A 16,496-nucleotide genomic window follows, 5' to 3' on the forward strand; every position below is an offset into this window, starting at 1 on the left:
AAGTTTCCCGTGCTTTTACATATAGAGCCGCGTGCCACAAAAGGGAGCAGTTTTTCCCCCCCGCAGATTCTTTACGATTACACTTCAGCGCCGTGCGGTACATAAAATTCCTCCGGTATAACATTGTTTTTGTTTCCACATCTGCTTGTTTTCTTCATTCATATTAATGGGACCTACAGCTAATTATCTATTCAGTGGAGTTGTTCCTCTTGTGGAGTGCTAGTGTTAACTTAGAGCTCCAGCAGACTTCAGGAAACAGTAATCAATCCCATAGACGTTTCCAGCCAGACAGTTACAATAACTCAGGAATGCCTCACTCTGCCTCTGCCTCTCACTCGCCCAACACTCTCCCTTCTCCTCCTCCTCTGCTATCAGTTACTCGCAGGCTGACTGTTTAATATGGGTATCAAGATGTGCAGTCCCATATGGTATCGTGTTTCAGGTCTCGTCACGTCACCAGCTTCTTTGTTCTTACAGACTTAACTATACTGCAGATATGTACCTGCGATGAATGCACTATAACGTGCCCTCATTTCACTTTTCTCTCCATTTCTCTGATGCTGTCTTGCACACACATGTGTGCACACCCCTACAGGCACATGCATGAACATGAATGCAAGGGCTTTCTATTTTTTTTTTTTTATCTCTGTGTAAACTAAAATAACAGTGTGCAGACCAGATGTTATTGAGCCATAATGCAAGTCTTCGTGAGTGACAGCACCATAAACTGAGCACACGTGGTATATACTGCGTATGTGAAGAGTAACGTATGCTGCAGGTTTTGCAGCGTGTGCCGGGGGTAAATTTGGGTCAACTATTGATCAACCACCCCCCACATTGTTCTATTCTTGGCCCTGTACTGTTTTCCATCAACATGTGTCTGCAACCACTGGGTCAGGTTGCGTGCAACCCTGTTCCTTAGATTTTCTTTTGTATGCAGATGATAGACAATTTTGTCCTTGTCCTCACTTACACACAATAGTTATATATCCATCCATCTTCTACCGCTTTACCCTCCACATAAGGGTCGCAGGGGCGCTGGCATAGGGGAAAGGCGGGGTAGACCCTGGACAGGTCCTCAGTCCATGACAGGGACACACAGAGACAGATCACAGTCAATTTAGAGTGTCCAGTTTTCAAAAGGTACATGTGTTTATGAAAATTACAAACTAAGCGAGGGTCTGAGGGCTTTCAGTTCACACGTGGGGCCAGAAATATGACTCATATCAGAATTATTCACAACATTCGGCTATTTCTGCTCCCTGTATTGACTCTTTGATGCCAACATGCTCATTTGTACTCTTGCCTCTAAACATGCAGATTACTGTAACACCGTTTTTGCCGGACGGCTCCAGAAAACCAAACAAATGTTGGTTCACAATCCAGCTGCTTGAATTCTCTTGAGTTAGGTGAACATGAGCAGATTTCTTGCCCCATTGCGCGGCTTACCCACAGTTTTCAAAACTGATTTAAAAAACTGTTACCATTTGTTTTTTTAAGTCTCTGAGCAGCCTTGTTCTATATCGACCTTCTCACCCCTCACACTCTTGCTGGCTCTGATAAAGCTGCCGACCAGCTGTTGCTCTCTGCCCCCACTGCAAAGCTCGAGACAGAGGCAAGATGGGCATTTGCTGTCAGGGCAAAATCTATTAAATGACGTTCCGTTGGGAAGTATTCTCTTTAAAAAACTTTTTTTGAAATTGCTTTAAAATGTGCTTTGAAAAATTAAAACAGCTACACAAACCGTTAACCTGTCTGAAGATAACATCGTCCACTTTTGAAGCTGAATTTTGTGTTGTTCAAAAAACAAACAAACCCCAAAACAAAACAAATCATAAAAACAACAGGCTTTGGTTTTATGTGTTTGACTTTTCGTTGGCCAGATGCAGTAACCTTGTGGAGTCTCTGCTGGGCACCTTTCAATTAAACAAATGAGACAGAATGTTGATCAGTTAACTGTGGAAGTAGTTGGATTTTCGTTATACTTCAGACAGTGCCAGACTAGCTGACCCCGTTCCATGTCGCTGTGCCAAGTGAATATGATCACCTGCTGTCTGTATACTTAACGACTAATTAAACCAGACATGGGCATTTTACAGGCATCCCTGTAAATCCCTATATCGAAGACAATGTTAATAATTACTAAAAAAAAGTACCAGGTATTATCGCTAATAGAAAAGCAAAGAAAACGTGCTGAGTTGCGCCGTGGCGAGTCGCACCGTGTTAGAACTGGGTAGTGGAAAAGCACCATAACATTATCTCATATAGCTCTGTTCACCTGTTCACTAAAGCAATGTTGTGCATGATATTCCATCTAAATAGAATTATATTAGATGCCCTGTTTTGCCCACATATTTGTAGAAAGTTTGGTTTGCGGTAGCTTGAACAAGGTTCGATCATAACAACAGTGACCACCACACCAGCTGGGCAGGGGCTTATTTGGCTCATCTGGGCTACACTGTTATACAAAAGTAATGCCTTTGCAACATCGAGTAGAATCAGGCTTTAGTGCAGCCGCTTTGTGCCTGTGTTTGGGTCACAGTAGTCACTGCCCTCCTCGAGTATGACAAATCTCATCCGCACTGTTTCTTATCTTCTGACAGTGTAAATCTATTTTTTCCCCTCTTGCTTTCAACCCAGCTCCCAGCTGAAAGGTCATCTTGTTGTCGCGAGGCCCAAAGGCTTCTTTGTGTCTCATTTCCCCTGGCCTCAATGTGTTTCTATAGCTGACTTGAACAAATAGTTTCCTTTCATTTTCTTAGTCCCTTTTCCATCTTTTTTTTGTCTTGTCTGCAACTCTGTACAGTTGGGTCAATGTCTTCATTTGCCTCAGGGCTCATTATGTGCATTTATTTTATTTTTCTTTTGCTGATCTTTCAGCTATTTCCACCCACTTGGAATAATAAAAAAAGAACCACGGAGCTGCCAGTGATTGGAGATATGAGGTTTTTGCTCAAAGGCTTTCACACCTTATAGACTAATTACATGCAGCAGGTTATAGTGCTGTCAAAATGTAAAAAAAAATAAAAATAAAAAAAATATTTCTGTGGATGGCCTTCAAAGCTATTGGTTTCAGTGTGTGTGAATATTAGCAGAGCTGTGAAACTGAGTAGTAGTGTCTAAAAATAGACCAAAAGTGGAAAAAAAAAACCTCATGTTCAGATACAATTAGAGATGCAAAAAGAAAATGATGTTCATTCCTTTTTGTTTTCTGTTTTCTTTTCGCACTACCACAGGAGATTTTTGCATCCAAGGATCTGGCAGAGAAAGTAAGTCTCACATTTCCGTGCGATGGATTCTCCATGCAGCTGAATGTCTGTTGTGATGTGTGAGATGGGATGGCACAGTGGCTTAGACCAGAAAAGTCACCTCAAAACAAGAGAGTCCTGGGTTCACAAAACATTGTTGTTTTTGTTGTTTTTTCTAATTCACTGCCGTAAATCCAGAGACTGCCCTGGTTTAACCCTCTAGATTCTATACAGTTTTAAGACTAACAAGCATAAAAATGGATAAAGATACTTAGAGAGATTTAGACAGGGAATGCAATGTGCAGGCATAATGAATGTGTGTATGTCCGTCTTTATAGACCCTCACAGCTTACTGACTGACTGACTGATTTACACCTCATTATGCCCCGAGTCTCAATCGGGAGTTTCCGTTGCCTATTAATTTTGTCATTCACCTACAATACGCATGTTCTGTTCACAAATAGAATACAAAACTCTAGACGCTTCATTATGTTGCTTCTGTGTGTGCTTACAAATGCAGCTGGTCACCTCCCCTGACTTCCTCAATGTAGGTTATTACTCAGGCTGGTGCATGGAGCATTTTCCTCCCACTGGGGGCACAAAAAAAAAACCTAAAAGTGACTTTTCTTCTGGGTTTTGAATTTCATTTGTTCAAATTACATTTTTTTTTTTTCTTACAATAAAAGGCAGCACAGTACCCACAGGAATCCATAACACAGCCTGATCTCTAGATCTTATGCGCTGCAACACTGACAGTTATGCCAGGCAAGACATTATGCATTAATACTATTATGGTAATAAATGATCTGAATAAGATTTGGTTGCTGCTGCACAATCCTAAACTTGAGCTAGAAATCAATTTTCATCACAGTGCTCTTGTCATGCTGCCTCAGCTATTCCTATATGGGTTGTTCCTGCTACATCAGTGGCTTCATGGTTATGTAAGCCAAAAAGGCTCTGCTCCACCAATCAGCATGAATCTTTGAACAGAAAACGCTGTCCCAAAACTAAAATCCCAATCTACTTGCTATTTCTTTTCATACATAATTACAAGTCACCTTGCATTTGAGAATGTGGCACTAATTCCTCACTGATTTGGAGAAGCACCACCCCGGAGAATGTTAATTTATGTTTTTGCCGGCATTATATTTTCATTAGTATGTGCCAGGCCTTGCCCTTGTTGTGTCGAAATCTGGCAGACAGAGAGACAATGCTAAAAATGAGCCCGGTGGGATGTTTAATACCAAAAAGCACGTCTCACTGACAGGATGTTGGCACCCGAATTTTAGCCTTGATCCTCCTCTCTCGTCGTCTTCTGAGATGCTTAAGCTGATAAAAGAGCATAGGCTTTGGCATGCATCATGAAGAAGGAGAGCCTCCGTATTTGAATGTTGGATTGGAGAAAGTCTGTTAATGGCATTTGAATATACGGATATTGGCCACTTATACAAACTGATATTGTTAAAGCTGCTCAATAGCAATAAGAATATGAAGAAGAAGAAGACAAAAACTGCAAAGCCTGATGCTTGTAGCACTTTTTAGTACAGTTAACATCATATTTTTTACATAAACCGATTCATAAGATGGAGAAAAAAAAAGGAACTGACACTGCAGGTCTGATCTCCTGGGCCTGCTGCGTCAGGGTCTTTCAGCATTTAGCAAGTGAACAATGTACGTGTTGCTGCATTGCCCCCACGTGGCCAAAAGAACTGAAGGCACTCATGCTAAAGCCAGCGGTGTTAATTGAACCTCTTCTCTTAAGACGCCTCTCATATAAGAAACTTTCATTTATTTGCATGATTCGGCAGTGACAGCAACAGGATATCCACTGTCAAGCCATCCGTTATTTTTGTTGATGATAAACAAACTAATCCTCATTAAGAGTTATAATTGCGGCAGAGTGGGCAAGTGATTTGCAAAGACGTTTTAGTGGGGGGGGGGAATTGTGCTTTCTTTACAGCGACGCGCAAGAGAGGCAAGGTAAAGACAAGGCCACTGATGTTTTATGGGAAATTATATGAGGACTTGACTGAGCCGATGTTCAGAGATGAGCTCGGAAACAGTGACTCATCATTGCAGCTGGTTCAGCCCACCACTGACAGATTTGTAGCTTGTAAGAGGGAGTGAGGAGGGAGTAAAAGAGAGGGGACACCACTCATTGTCTGTCTGTTGTCTCAGCGAGTTCGTACTTACAACTTCAACATACGCATACTTCCTGGTGTGTGTGGAAGCAATGCTGCGAGAGACACCGGGTGTGTGGATTCGGCTTTAATTACTCGCTTCCACTAAGAACATTATGCAGTTATTTATAATGGTTGTTCATATTCAGTGTGTGCGTGTGCGTGTGTGTGTGTGTGTGTACACGTGCGTGTGCGCCCGTGCCCTCATGTGAAGTGCAGCTGGTCTGCTCACTCCTGTGCTGTGGGAATCAGACATTCCTATTGATCTCCATCTCCCATGGGAAGTGTGTGTGTGTGCTTGCGTGTGTGCCCACTTGCCCACCTTTCATCCATTTTTTTTTTAACCGCATACTGTAGCAGCCACAGTTTAGCTTTGTGTAACAGTGCCACCACCTGGTAACTACAGATATTTTTTTTTCTTTTTTCTACTTCTTAAAATCCACTTTTACTCAGACACACAACTCCTTCCAGTGAATATTAAACAGTCTCATAACGATTGTTTCTGTCTGTGTCTGCCTGTAGTGTGCTGGTTGTTTGCTCCTGAATAGGGAGGAAAATGTAAGGATCGCTGATCTTTACTTCGCTTCTCCCCACGAGAACATGATGTGACACTGTGGCTTGTGTAACAGTGTGTGTGTGTGTGTGTGTGTTGCAGGTTGTAAATCTTGCTGGGTTGAAAGGGGAAAAAGGTGACCGGGTGAGTATGAAGGACATGAGTATTTACTGTACTGAGGCTCGTGTGTGTGTGCTAAGAGCAATATGAGTGGAATGTGAGATGTCGTTACATGTGCCCAGACAAGCCCAGCACTGAATACTAATACCTTTACAACACAATATGATGCTGCTATAGTCTAATACAGAGTGTTTCTGGCTGTGGTCCAATCCGCCATCTTGCTGATATGCATTCTTCAAAACCCCTTTATTGTGTCCCCTCACTGACAAGTAATCATTCTTTTCTTCTGCCTGCTCTCCGTCTCAGGGTGATGACTGTTCTGGCAGCCAGTCAGGTCCAGTAAGTAACTTTTCCATTGCGTCTCATTCTCGTGCTGTGCCTCATTTTTTTTACACAAAAAAAAGCATTGTCTCCTTATTTGGCGTGCAGTAAGCCAAAAGAATACGGGACTCTATGATAGTACATTGCCAACCAAGTGTCTCTATAACCTCAGTGCACACAAGGACCCAAGGGCGAGAAGGGAGAGAGAGGCGAGCCGGTAAGTGCCAATCCTCTGCACAGCACACCAACACGGCTCACCCTTGAGCTATTTAGTTGAACTCCATTCAAAGCCTAATTTTAAGCGTCCGCTCTCATAACAGTTATACTTTGGGAGTGAGTGTGTGCTTGTATTCTTATAACACTGAGTCACCGTTTGTGCATTTCATTCACAGTCAGTTTTTTTGCATCTGCACATTATTGCGTAATGGGTCCTGCTGGTCGTTTGGGTTAACGACTGGTGGCCACAGTGTCGTTCCCCCGCGCTCCAGTAGTGTGTGTATGATGTCTCTTTAGAGCCAAATCATTGATCCGCTTCGTGTCTCCGTTTCCTCTTCTCCACAGGCGGCGCCTGCCAACTGGGGCGAAGCAGCAGGATACAAGGTGAACGGTTCAAGACATGTTGGTGACCAACAGTGAAGATTCAGCCTTCTCACAGATCTTCTAATTACTTTGCTGTATTATTTTCACCCCTTTCTCTTTCTCTCTGGACCTACACAGGGAGACAAGGGTCAGAAGGGAGAGCTCGGTCCACAGGGTCTCACAGGCACTCCAGGGAAGGATGTACGTGTGTGATGTATTCCTTTGCACTCTTTTTGTCTCACGACCATACAGCTCGGATTGTGGATATTTACAATATGAGACAAATGCTACTGTGAGCCAGCCTTGACAAACATGTGGACCTTTATCAGCCTCAGAACGAATATTTAGCAATCTTATAGGGTATTACTGTTTAAGCTTGGACCCCTTTAGCGTTAAGTCATCCTGTTAATGCCTGTTAGATTAGGCTAGAGCAACAAAGCTTGCACAATCAATGCTGCCTCATTGACTGTGCTCTGCGTCTCTCATGCAGGCAGACGCCTATTCAGGAAGACTTAAACCTTTTAATCTTCCCTGTTCAGCACAGTGATCCTGTAGGCGCATGAAAAGTATGAGGAACAAATTACAACGCGTGTGTGCTCTGAGATATTCCCCTGGTTTTGGGCTTCTCTCTCTCTCACACACACACACACACTCACGTTTAACTATTCACCAGGCTAAGTGCTTGTCGTGGACAGATGGATTTGGTGGTGGATAGATTTTCTTAAGCCTTCCATCCATCTGACATCGTGAATATGAATGTGCTTGTTGATGTGACTTGAATCAGGCATGCGGGAAATATCGCATATGCACTGCTGAGGATAATGCGTCTCCGAGACTCACGCAGTTCCCTCTCTCTTTTTCTGTTTCCAATGATTAAATGTCCCCCAAAAAAAAAATAGGGATTCAACAATGATCTTTGGCAAAGACGAAGCTAATGCCGATGGTGTCACTCACTCATATTGACGCCATCATTTCATTCTGTCTCTGTCACATTTTCCCAGGGTCGAACAGGGACCATCTGTGTTGTCGGTCCCAAGGGACAGAAGGTCTGCATGCAAGTGTTTCTACCAACAAATGTCACATACAGTGTGTGAGGCTCAGTTTTACACAGCTGTGTTAAACTTGTTACAGGGTTCGCCAGGTATGGTGGGTCCCGAGGGGTTGGCCGGGGAGCCAGGGAAGCCTGGACGCCCAGGTCTTCCAGGACTTGGAATACCAGGCCTACCAGTAAGTGTGATTTTTAATTAAAGAGGAAACAATGAAGAAGCCTTTTGGATTGTGTCATTTCACTGATTGCTTTTAATGTCCTACACACACACACACACACGGTTGCAACAAAAAAAAGTTGTTTTATTAGACAATGTTCTCAGAAGTGCAGGGCAGGACTTGGCACGGCTCCTTCTTTTGGAGCAACTTTCATTGCCCTTCACAAAAAGCCTAAAAGCACTTTCAGAAAGGTGTGTCAGATGATTTATGTAATTGTTCTTCCCTCCTGTCAGGGTCCTCCCGGTGAACCAGGTGGTGCAAAAGGAGACAAGGTAGGTTTGACTTTTTTTTGTCCTGTTTCTTAGAGCACGTGGAAATGTTCAGAGTTAATTTATCAGCATAATAAGATGTAACTTAGTTAACATAAAAATAAAGGAACTGTAACAAATAAACAGCAGCTGAAAACAGTTGAAATCCTGCCAGTCCAAGAAGTAATGTTAGTGGAACTGGTGTAAATGTGAGACAGCTGACTTATTTACTATACAGTTTAACAAAGCTGATGAATTTCTTTTTAATTAGTTCAACAGCACATTCATGGATTTAATGTGGATGTGAGCTCATCTTCGATGATCCATCCAAGCATATTAACATAATCATAAAGCTAATAACTCAATGCGTGACTTTTTGTTTCATCAACTTCATCTTCTGTGGATACAATAATTGTTACGGTTCTTAGGCTAGCAAAACCCAAAAATGATGTTCTGAGAATGATTTTCAGGGTAAATTTCCAGTGATTTTTTTTTTCTTTTTGTCAACAGGGAGATTCAGGATCTCCAGGAGGAGATGGATTTCCAGGAGACCCTGTGAGAGCTTCTTTTTTTTAAACACTGCTTGATATACTTGTAATGTAGAGCTGCAACTAACGATTATTTTCATAATCGATTAATCTCTCGATTATTTTCTCGATTAATCGTTTGGTCCATAAAATATCAGAAAACCTTAAAAAATGTTGATCGGTGTTCATCAAACCTGGAAATTATGAGGTTATCAAATGTCTTGTTTTGTCCACAAACCAAAATTATTGACTTTTAATGATTTCTTTGTTATCCAGAGCAAAGAAATGAAGAAAATGCTTAAACAATCGGAAAATCTTGTTTTAATCATAAAAAAAGCTTCAAACCGATGAATCGATTATCAAAATAGTTGTCAATTAATTTAGTAATCGATTAATAATCGATTCATCGTTTCAGCTCTATTGTAATGTATGCATGAGTTTACAGTAGACACTATTCAATTCGCTGACACGTCAAGTCTTTGATTTGGGTTCTGCTGTTTTTACAGGGACCAAGAGGAACGCCTGGGTTTAAGGGAGAGAAGGTATAAACTGCACCCTATCAACACCCATCTTTAACTCTGTGGGCCCTATTTACAGTATGTGATGCAAAGTGCGTGTTCTAAAGTTAGTGCCATGGCAAGCGTATTAGGGCCTGTCCGACTCTTTTTTTTTTTTTTTTGCTATTTACACAGCGTGTAATCTTGGTGCAAAGTGAGGTGCAAGGCCGATCAGAGACCAGCTTTAAAGATCAGGTGCACCAGCGCCGGGTGCATTGCTATGTAAATGTCAGGAAACTGGAGAAGTGAACCATTCGCTGCTGAGCCGAGCTGAAAATCAGTGAATAAATAGAAAGATTTAAGGAACTTTAATAAAGAAATGTGCCGAAGGCAGGTGCGAAGTTAAGTGGCTGAAGTCGATGGTGATGAGACAGGAGCTCATTGTCCCGCTTGATGTGCAGCTGCGATTCAAATTATTGTTGTTCACCATGTAAGGCGGCACATAGTGACAGAGCTGACGCGTGAGGCACTTTACTTGTTCGTATTTTCGATTCTCCGGTAAATCAGCACTGTAACAGTTCACTCGTGGAGAGGACGAAGAGACAGAATTACAGTAAAGAGATGGGAGTCTTGTAACCTCGCTGTGAAGGATGAAGGATGCGCCTGTTTTCTGTATGCTTTTACGCCCAGCCAGCACCCCCCCCACATTTATGAGTACATGGTCCTTGGCCGATGGACCCTCTGTCCCATCAACAACTCCATGAGACTGTACAGGATAAATAAATGCACCGACATTCAAAATGCATCTACCTGAAGAGGGGGAGGAGGAGAAGCGGACACAAGCAGAGTGTATGTGGACCGTGAACAGGCCTATGTTGGTGTATTAAATGTGCCGCTTAAATAAGCATGAGAACACGTCATTGGCACGGGGGCAGTGCACCAACATTGTGCCTGAACACACCTCATTTAAAGACCGTGAATTTGATTCCTACACAAAATAAACTGGCAAAGACGCAAGGTATCTGCATGTACGCGTGGCCTCTCATCATTGCAATGTGTGTCTTCAGGGCGACCCGTGCGAAGTTTGCCCCGTGGTTGGTACGGACATGGGCAACACAGTGGCTCTGCAAGGAAAGCCTGGTCCCAAAGGAGAGCCTGGATTACCGGGGGCAGGAGAAAGAGGATTGCCTGTAAGTGCAGTGGTTTGAAACTGTTGTGAAGTTGTTATATATTCTCCCCGACTCTCAATCTTTCCTGATCCCACTACATGTTTTATAAGGGAGTTGGAGAAACAGTTGGAAATAGCAGATGACCTTGAGCATATTTATACACAGTGTGTATTTTATTCCTCTTATCAGTTTGAAGAAACAAATGCTATTTTTACCCTTGCACTGCTCACAGTGATGCAGCATCTGAAGGAGCAAAAACTTGAAAAGCCATGTTTTTTCCCCCCCTCGACAAAAGGTAATTTATTTGTAATATAAACTTAACCGGTGTTTTACGTCGAGTGAGTTGGACCTCAGCATTCAGTACATTGCACTGTGCTTCTCTTTCTTTTCATTGTGCATCCTCCCACTTACCCCAGCAGGTGAAATTGGAATTATTTATGGGGGAAAGGGAATATAAATCTAAAGCCTTATGAGATTCTCGGTGCAACGATTTCCAATAGTGCCAGCATCCATCTGTCATACCTGGTTATAGGAGAAGGAGAAGAAGCTGGAGCAACAGAGAGGGAGGGAGGAGTGAGATATGACCTCGCTCTAACAAAGCTGAACTAACAACACCTTAACTTCTCTGCTCATCGCTGTCTTCACTCTTCTTCTTTTACTTATTTTTTTTTTTTCACCAGGGGCCTGCAGGTGCAGATGGCAAGTCAGGAGAGAAGGTACGGAGTTCCCCCGTCATTCGTTTACAGCATGTGGTGCATTCGTATTCTGTGGAAGCATAACTCACATGTGTATTCCTACACATTCAGATATGCTAACCTCAGCAGCGCAGTGCGCTCTCTCTGACGTTAACCCTCTAAAAACATAAATAAGTCCACACACGCACACAAACTCAGACGTTGAGTCTTTAAAAAGGTCCAGTGCAGCATTTAAGCCTTAGGGAAGCTACCATCTTGTGTAGCTGTGTAACTATAGCAGCCTGAATGTACAAGTCAGCCAGACCGGAGAATTGTGAGGTCCTTTCTGGTGTCCAAAGGCCACCGTACCGTAGTTCCCTGACACTCTTGGGGAAGAGAGAGGGGTGAGTGAAGAAGTCCCGCATTTGCACATCTCACATCTACTGGTGAGACTTCAGGGAGAACGGCTCTAATTTTTAGACAACCAAAACTGACTATACAAGGGATTCCATTTTCCTCACAGGTGGAACGTGTTAGTGTGGTAATAAAAGAACAACAAAAAACATTTCACAAGCCCGTCTTTGGGGCACAGCTTACCACGACATGTGCTTTAAGAGACACATTATTTTTCTTTCTTTCTTTTTTTTTAAATCAGTCTGTGAATTTCAGTTACTGAAGTCATCCTTTGTTTCCTGTCTGCAGGGGAGTGCAGGCAGCAAAGGAGCCGATGGTAAGCCGGTAAGTTTCAGATTTGACTTCTTTTAAACAGTCACCTCACGCGCTCCCGATCCTGTGATGTCGTGAAATGAAACGTGGGCGTGCGTGCGTGCGCGCGCGTGTGTGTGTGTGTATGACAGGGAAAATCAGGACCCCGCGGACCCATCGGCAAAGAAGGACAGAAAGGTGTAAAGGTAGGAGAATATTTGAATATCAAACTTAGGCTGAAGTGGATGTTTGGCCGTACTCTTGATTGCTTGATTCTAGCCTTGATCATCATGTGTCATCACGTAAAGTAAGTCAAGGTTGTACAGTTTTGTTAAGGTTGTAGTACCACATCATACATGCAAAAAATCACCTATAAATTGAAAGCATTGTTTGATACTTGACTTTATTCTCTGCCGCTTTACAGGGAGAGCAAGGGCTGCCCGGGCTTGGTCTACCTGGCCCAAGGGGTGAGAAGGTAAGCGCAGACATAATGTGACGCTCTTAGCATCCGTTCGCTAAATTGTCATGCACACCGACCTTCCTGACTCCCTGCTGTTTCTCAGGGCCAATGTGGCACGTGTCAGCCGTCCGAAGTTGGCAGCGGGCCTGCTGGTTTCAAAATGCCAGAGGGAACGAAAGGGAAGCAAGGCGAACCGGGCCCTCCAGGGCCTGCCGGACCTCCAGGTCTTGGAGCTGATGGCAAACAGGTGTGAGTGCTCTGTAAGGATAAGGTAGTCATGGCAGGTTTATTACTAGAAAGGCGGCATTTAGAAATGATGAACTTGCTTTGTCTTAGAGTCCTTAAATTGAAATAAAAAGTATTTGGTCAAAAATATCAGGTGAGGAGAGGTCAGGGCCTCAATACTTTCTCAGTCCTTCCTTTAGAGGGCAGCGTGTTGAAATTCAGGAGCGGAATACACACATTTCAACCCCCTGCTCCTTTTTTATTGTCTGCTTTTTACCGAATGGCACTCTATTCAGTGCATTGCTACATATTTGCATTGTTTGTACTTTACTTGCTAGCAAGCAAAGCCAACAACAACAAAAAAAGACCTACAGTTTTTACACCCTTACAGCTATTAAGGAATTTTCATCCCGATTAGTTACAGAAATCACATTATACATATCCCACTAATCTAATGTAGCGTCTTGCTTTCCTATTTCATTCCCACAGTGAATCAGATTAAACAGCAGCCATATGAGTGCAAACTTTGGGACACTGAGAGATTCACCCCGAGGGAGAATCACCTTACAAAGCTTATTGTACAAATAGGATATGCAGGGATTCTCCTGTTACCGCGGAATTGTTACTAAGTGGAATAAATCTCTCTTGGGTTCTGTCACCCCTTCCAATTACATGCTGCGTGCCTTTGTGGATAGCTTTATGTCAATAGTTATTTTACCTGAATGGAAAGAGGCTTGCTCAGTATAACGCGCATATGACTGCACATTTATTAAACAGTGTTTTAAGTGTGCACGTGTATGCGTGTACTGTACGGGCATGTATTTGTTTATCATCGTCTTCTTTCTCACACAGGGCCCACCAGGTCTCGCTGGGGCAAAGGGAGAAAAGGTACATTTTCGGTTTTATCTACGACAATATCCTCACATTATATTATGTGGCACAGGTAGAAGGAGGAATTGCAGTATTTATATTTACATTTTGTGCTTTGGTAGATGATTTTAGCCAAAGAGACTTACATGTCATCACCAGTGTAAGGTTATTTTGAGTCGCTTATGGCCTTAAAGGAATACTTCATCGATAACAGGAACAACTGTTAGCGTAGCTGTTAGCAAAGATGGCGCACACTGTTTACATTCCAGGAATGAGGTCCCGTCCCCCTACGAGTGGGGATCAAGTGTCACTGGTGGCCATGTGACAAAGAAAAGAATGAAGATATTTCTCGACTCAGGGGAAACTGAGGTTGGGTAGCACAATCTTTCAAAAATACCACCCCTATTCTAGTAATACAAAGCTAAATGCAAATGGGTGAAGTATTCCTTTAAGCTCCAGCCAGACTTTCTTACTTATTTTGATGTCTTCTGGGAGAAAGAATGTCCACAGGAAAATGAACCTGCATGGTTTCAAATGACGTTTCAAGGGACATCAGACACACTGATATTATATCCACACCAAGTCTGTCTTTTGAAGTGTTGGAATCACAAAAATTAAGAAAAAAGGAGATTGTTTCCTGTGAAAGCCTTTTCACAGAAATACTTGGACTTCAACATGAGGTCAGACAACATAGTTTACTATATCTTGTAGTCCTCTTTCATATCACTGTCCTTATACAGTATAAATAGGTGTAAATTTATACAACCAAAATGGGATTAAATAAAAGGAAAACCTGCAACAAATCCATCAGCTTAGTATTTTGACGTTGAAAGAATTGTCTTGCCCCTTTTTTCAATGCATTTAATTTTTTACCAGGGTGAACTAGGAGACACAGGGGATAAGGGACTGGATGGAGTTCCCGGAGCCCCAGGACTGCCTGGAGAGCCTGGTCGGGATGGATTAATGGGCTTAAAGGGAGAGAAGGTACAGACTACCTGAACCGAACAAGGTCAACGTTGCTGCACTTTATTTTGCATCTCCCCAATGCTCTTCTTTTAATTACTGGTTGTCTAAAATGTGGCAACATGTGCTGCGCAGCTCTCGTCCCATTCCGCAGACCATATGTGATAGAAATCTAGATCTAGGGTCCATCCACTAGGGAGTCTTAATTACAGCTGATACAAGATGCCACTGGTCACATATTTAGACTAATGATGCTTTCCAGTGGCTAAAATTAGAGTTTGATTGTTCGTTTTTTGTTTTGTTTTATTGTGCCAGGGTGAAGCCTGTACCAGCTGTCCTTCTCTGGGCACAACAGTGGGTGAAGGTGTAGCTGTGCCAGGCCAAAAAGGAGAGAGAGGAGAGCCTGGTCCTCCAGGAGAAGGGAAGCCTGGCAGGAATGTAAGGGGATCTGTGTATTTATTTGTCCACGTCTGCTTCACTGTACCCAGAGGATTGCTGATGATCATTTCACCTGTTTTATTTCCAGGGAAAACCGGGCTTACCAGGTGTGCAGGGACCTGCCGGTCCCAAAGGAAACAAGGTGCCGATGTCTTTTGCGTTAGCATTTTTACAAATAAATGCAAATGCTTATTTCCATACGTCGATTTTAAAACCTGTGTTTTTGCCATCCCCCTCTAGGGAGAAGCTGGAGTTCCAGGAGTCGGCCTTCCGGGACCGCAAGTAAGGCTGGCGTGTGTTTAAAAAAACATGTGGATCATTAAAGACGTCTAATGTAGACAAGTGATGCTGCTCTGTAACATGCAGGAAACACACGGCTCCGAGGAGGAGGCATTCCAGCTGTGATTTCATTAATGTACACCATATTCTCCTTTGATCTCTGTTGAGTTGAGGTTTCCTGCCTCCAAGATCTAACAATACAGTCACACAGCCATTCAGAACTTATTTTCTCTCAAGCCCGGTGATTCAACATGGACTCCTCTAACCTCTAAAACTGTCCCCCCTCTCTCCTCTCCGCTTTTCCTCCTCATCTAAACCAGCTTTTTTGTCTTGTCCTCTATTATTCATGCCACAGGGTGAAGAGGGACCAAGGGGGCGACCAGGGCTTCACGTAAGTTTCACACATATTTGCAAAGTCCTGCAATTCAAAAACCACCTATTTCGTATTTGGTCTAAATGTGTGGGGTTTTGTTTTATATAGGGACCCACTGGAACCACAGGATCAACTGGCCCTGCAGGGGAAAAGGTAGCACAAAATAAAGTGGTTGAAAATCAACTCATTGGCGCAATATGCAAATGAATCCAAAGAAGCTTTGATACTGACAGAGTTTCACTGCTCACAGGGCTCCAAAGGAGACGCCGGGCTTCCAGGACCGCAGGGACCTCCAGGCTTAGGAGAAGCGGGGCCCCCGGTAGTATACAACTGCGTGTTTTTCCATGTGAAACTAATGTTGTGCTTTTATACTGTCAAACACTGTTTCCTATTTTACATCTCGACCCACAGGGTAAAGACGGAGCCCCCGGCTTTCACGGAGAGCCAGGAACTGATGGCAGACCCGTGAGTTTGTTTTGTTCTTTTCATTTCTGACGCGCGCGTGTGCGTTTCCTTTTTTAAAATTTTAGCATCTTTGGGAGTTGCCCTCGATTTAGTCGCCATTCGTAACCAAGGTTGTCTGCCCCGATCCACAACAGAGGCAATGTCTGCTCCTATCTCATCCTCTGTCCCCTGATCTACACTCAGGGCTTTCTACTGGAACAACACAGCAAGAGTAACTAGATGTTTGTTTGTGTGTGTGTGTCTTGCTCTTGCAGGGATTTGACGGAGCTAAGGGGGACAAGGTAAGTCTACCATTTTGTTCGGATGAGGGGATCTGGAAGGGTTTGAATATAAGGG

General features: G+C 43.2%; 1 protein-coding gene across 2 annotated transcripts in view; it reads left to right on the forward strand.

Moving 5' to 3' along the window:
- col16a1 (collagen, type XVI, alpha 1) overlaps positions 1 to 16,496 on the forward strand; it is a 58,260-nt gene that overhangs the window by 23,894 nt on the left and 17,870 nt on the right. For both annotated transcript variants that reach the window (XM_044052445.1, XM_044052446.1), the window contains 27 exons: positions 3,237 to 3,269; positions 6,084 to 6,125; positions 6,408 to 6,440; positions 6,595 to 6,639; positions 6,984 to 7,022; positions 7,140 to 7,202; positions 8,003 to 8,047; positions 8,133 to 8,228; positions 8,501 to 8,539; positions 9,026 to 9,070; positions 9,549 to 9,584; positions 10,607 to 10,729; positions 11,389 to 11,424; positions 12,085 to 12,120; positions 12,240 to 12,293; positions 12,512 to 12,562; positions 12,651 to 12,794; positions 13,625 to 13,660; positions 14,519 to 14,626; positions 14,921 to 15,043; positions 15,132 to 15,185; positions 15,284 to 15,325; positions 15,678 to 15,713; positions 15,804 to 15,848; positions 15,946 to 16,014; positions 16,107 to 16,160; positions 16,415 to 16,441. In XM_044052445.1, coding sequence (XP_043908380.1) covers positions 3,237 to 3,269; positions 6,084 to 6,125; positions 6,408 to 6,440; positions 6,595 to 6,639; positions 6,984 to 7,022; positions 7,140 to 7,202; positions 8,003 to 8,047; positions 8,133 to 8,228; positions 8,501 to 8,539; positions 9,026 to 9,070; positions 9,549 to 9,584; positions 10,607 to 10,729; positions 11,389 to 11,424; positions 12,085 to 12,120; positions 12,240 to 12,293; positions 12,512 to 12,562; positions 12,651 to 12,794; positions 13,625 to 13,660; positions 14,519 to 14,626; positions 14,921 to 15,043; positions 15,132 to 15,185; positions 15,284 to 15,325; positions 15,678 to 15,713; positions 15,804 to 15,848; positions 15,946 to 16,014; positions 16,107 to 16,160; positions 16,415 to 16,441 — 1,554 coding nt within the window. The remainder of the gene's footprint in view (positions 1 to 3,236; positions 3,270 to 6,083; positions 6,126 to 6,407; positions 6,441 to 6,594; positions 6,640 to 6,983; positions 7,023 to 7,139; positions 7,203 to 8,002; positions 8,048 to 8,132; positions 8,229 to 8,500; positions 8,540 to 9,025; positions 9,071 to 9,548; positions 9,585 to 10,606; positions 10,730 to 11,388; positions 11,425 to 12,084; positions 12,121 to 12,239; positions 12,294 to 12,511; positions 12,563 to 12,650; positions 12,795 to 13,624; positions 13,661 to 14,518; positions 14,627 to 14,920; positions 15,044 to 15,131; positions 15,186 to 15,283; positions 15,326 to 15,677; positions 15,714 to 15,803; positions 15,849 to 15,945; positions 16,015 to 16,106; positions 16,161 to 16,414; positions 16,442 to 16,496) is intronic.

Source organism: Solea senegalensis, linkage group LG20 (assembly GCF_019176455.1).
Source record: "Solea senegalensis isolate Sse05_10M linkage group LG20, IFAPA_SoseM_1, whole genome shotgun sequence".
NCBI lineage: Eukaryota > Metazoa > Chordata > Actinopteri > Pleuronectiformes > Soleidae > Solea > Solea senegalensis.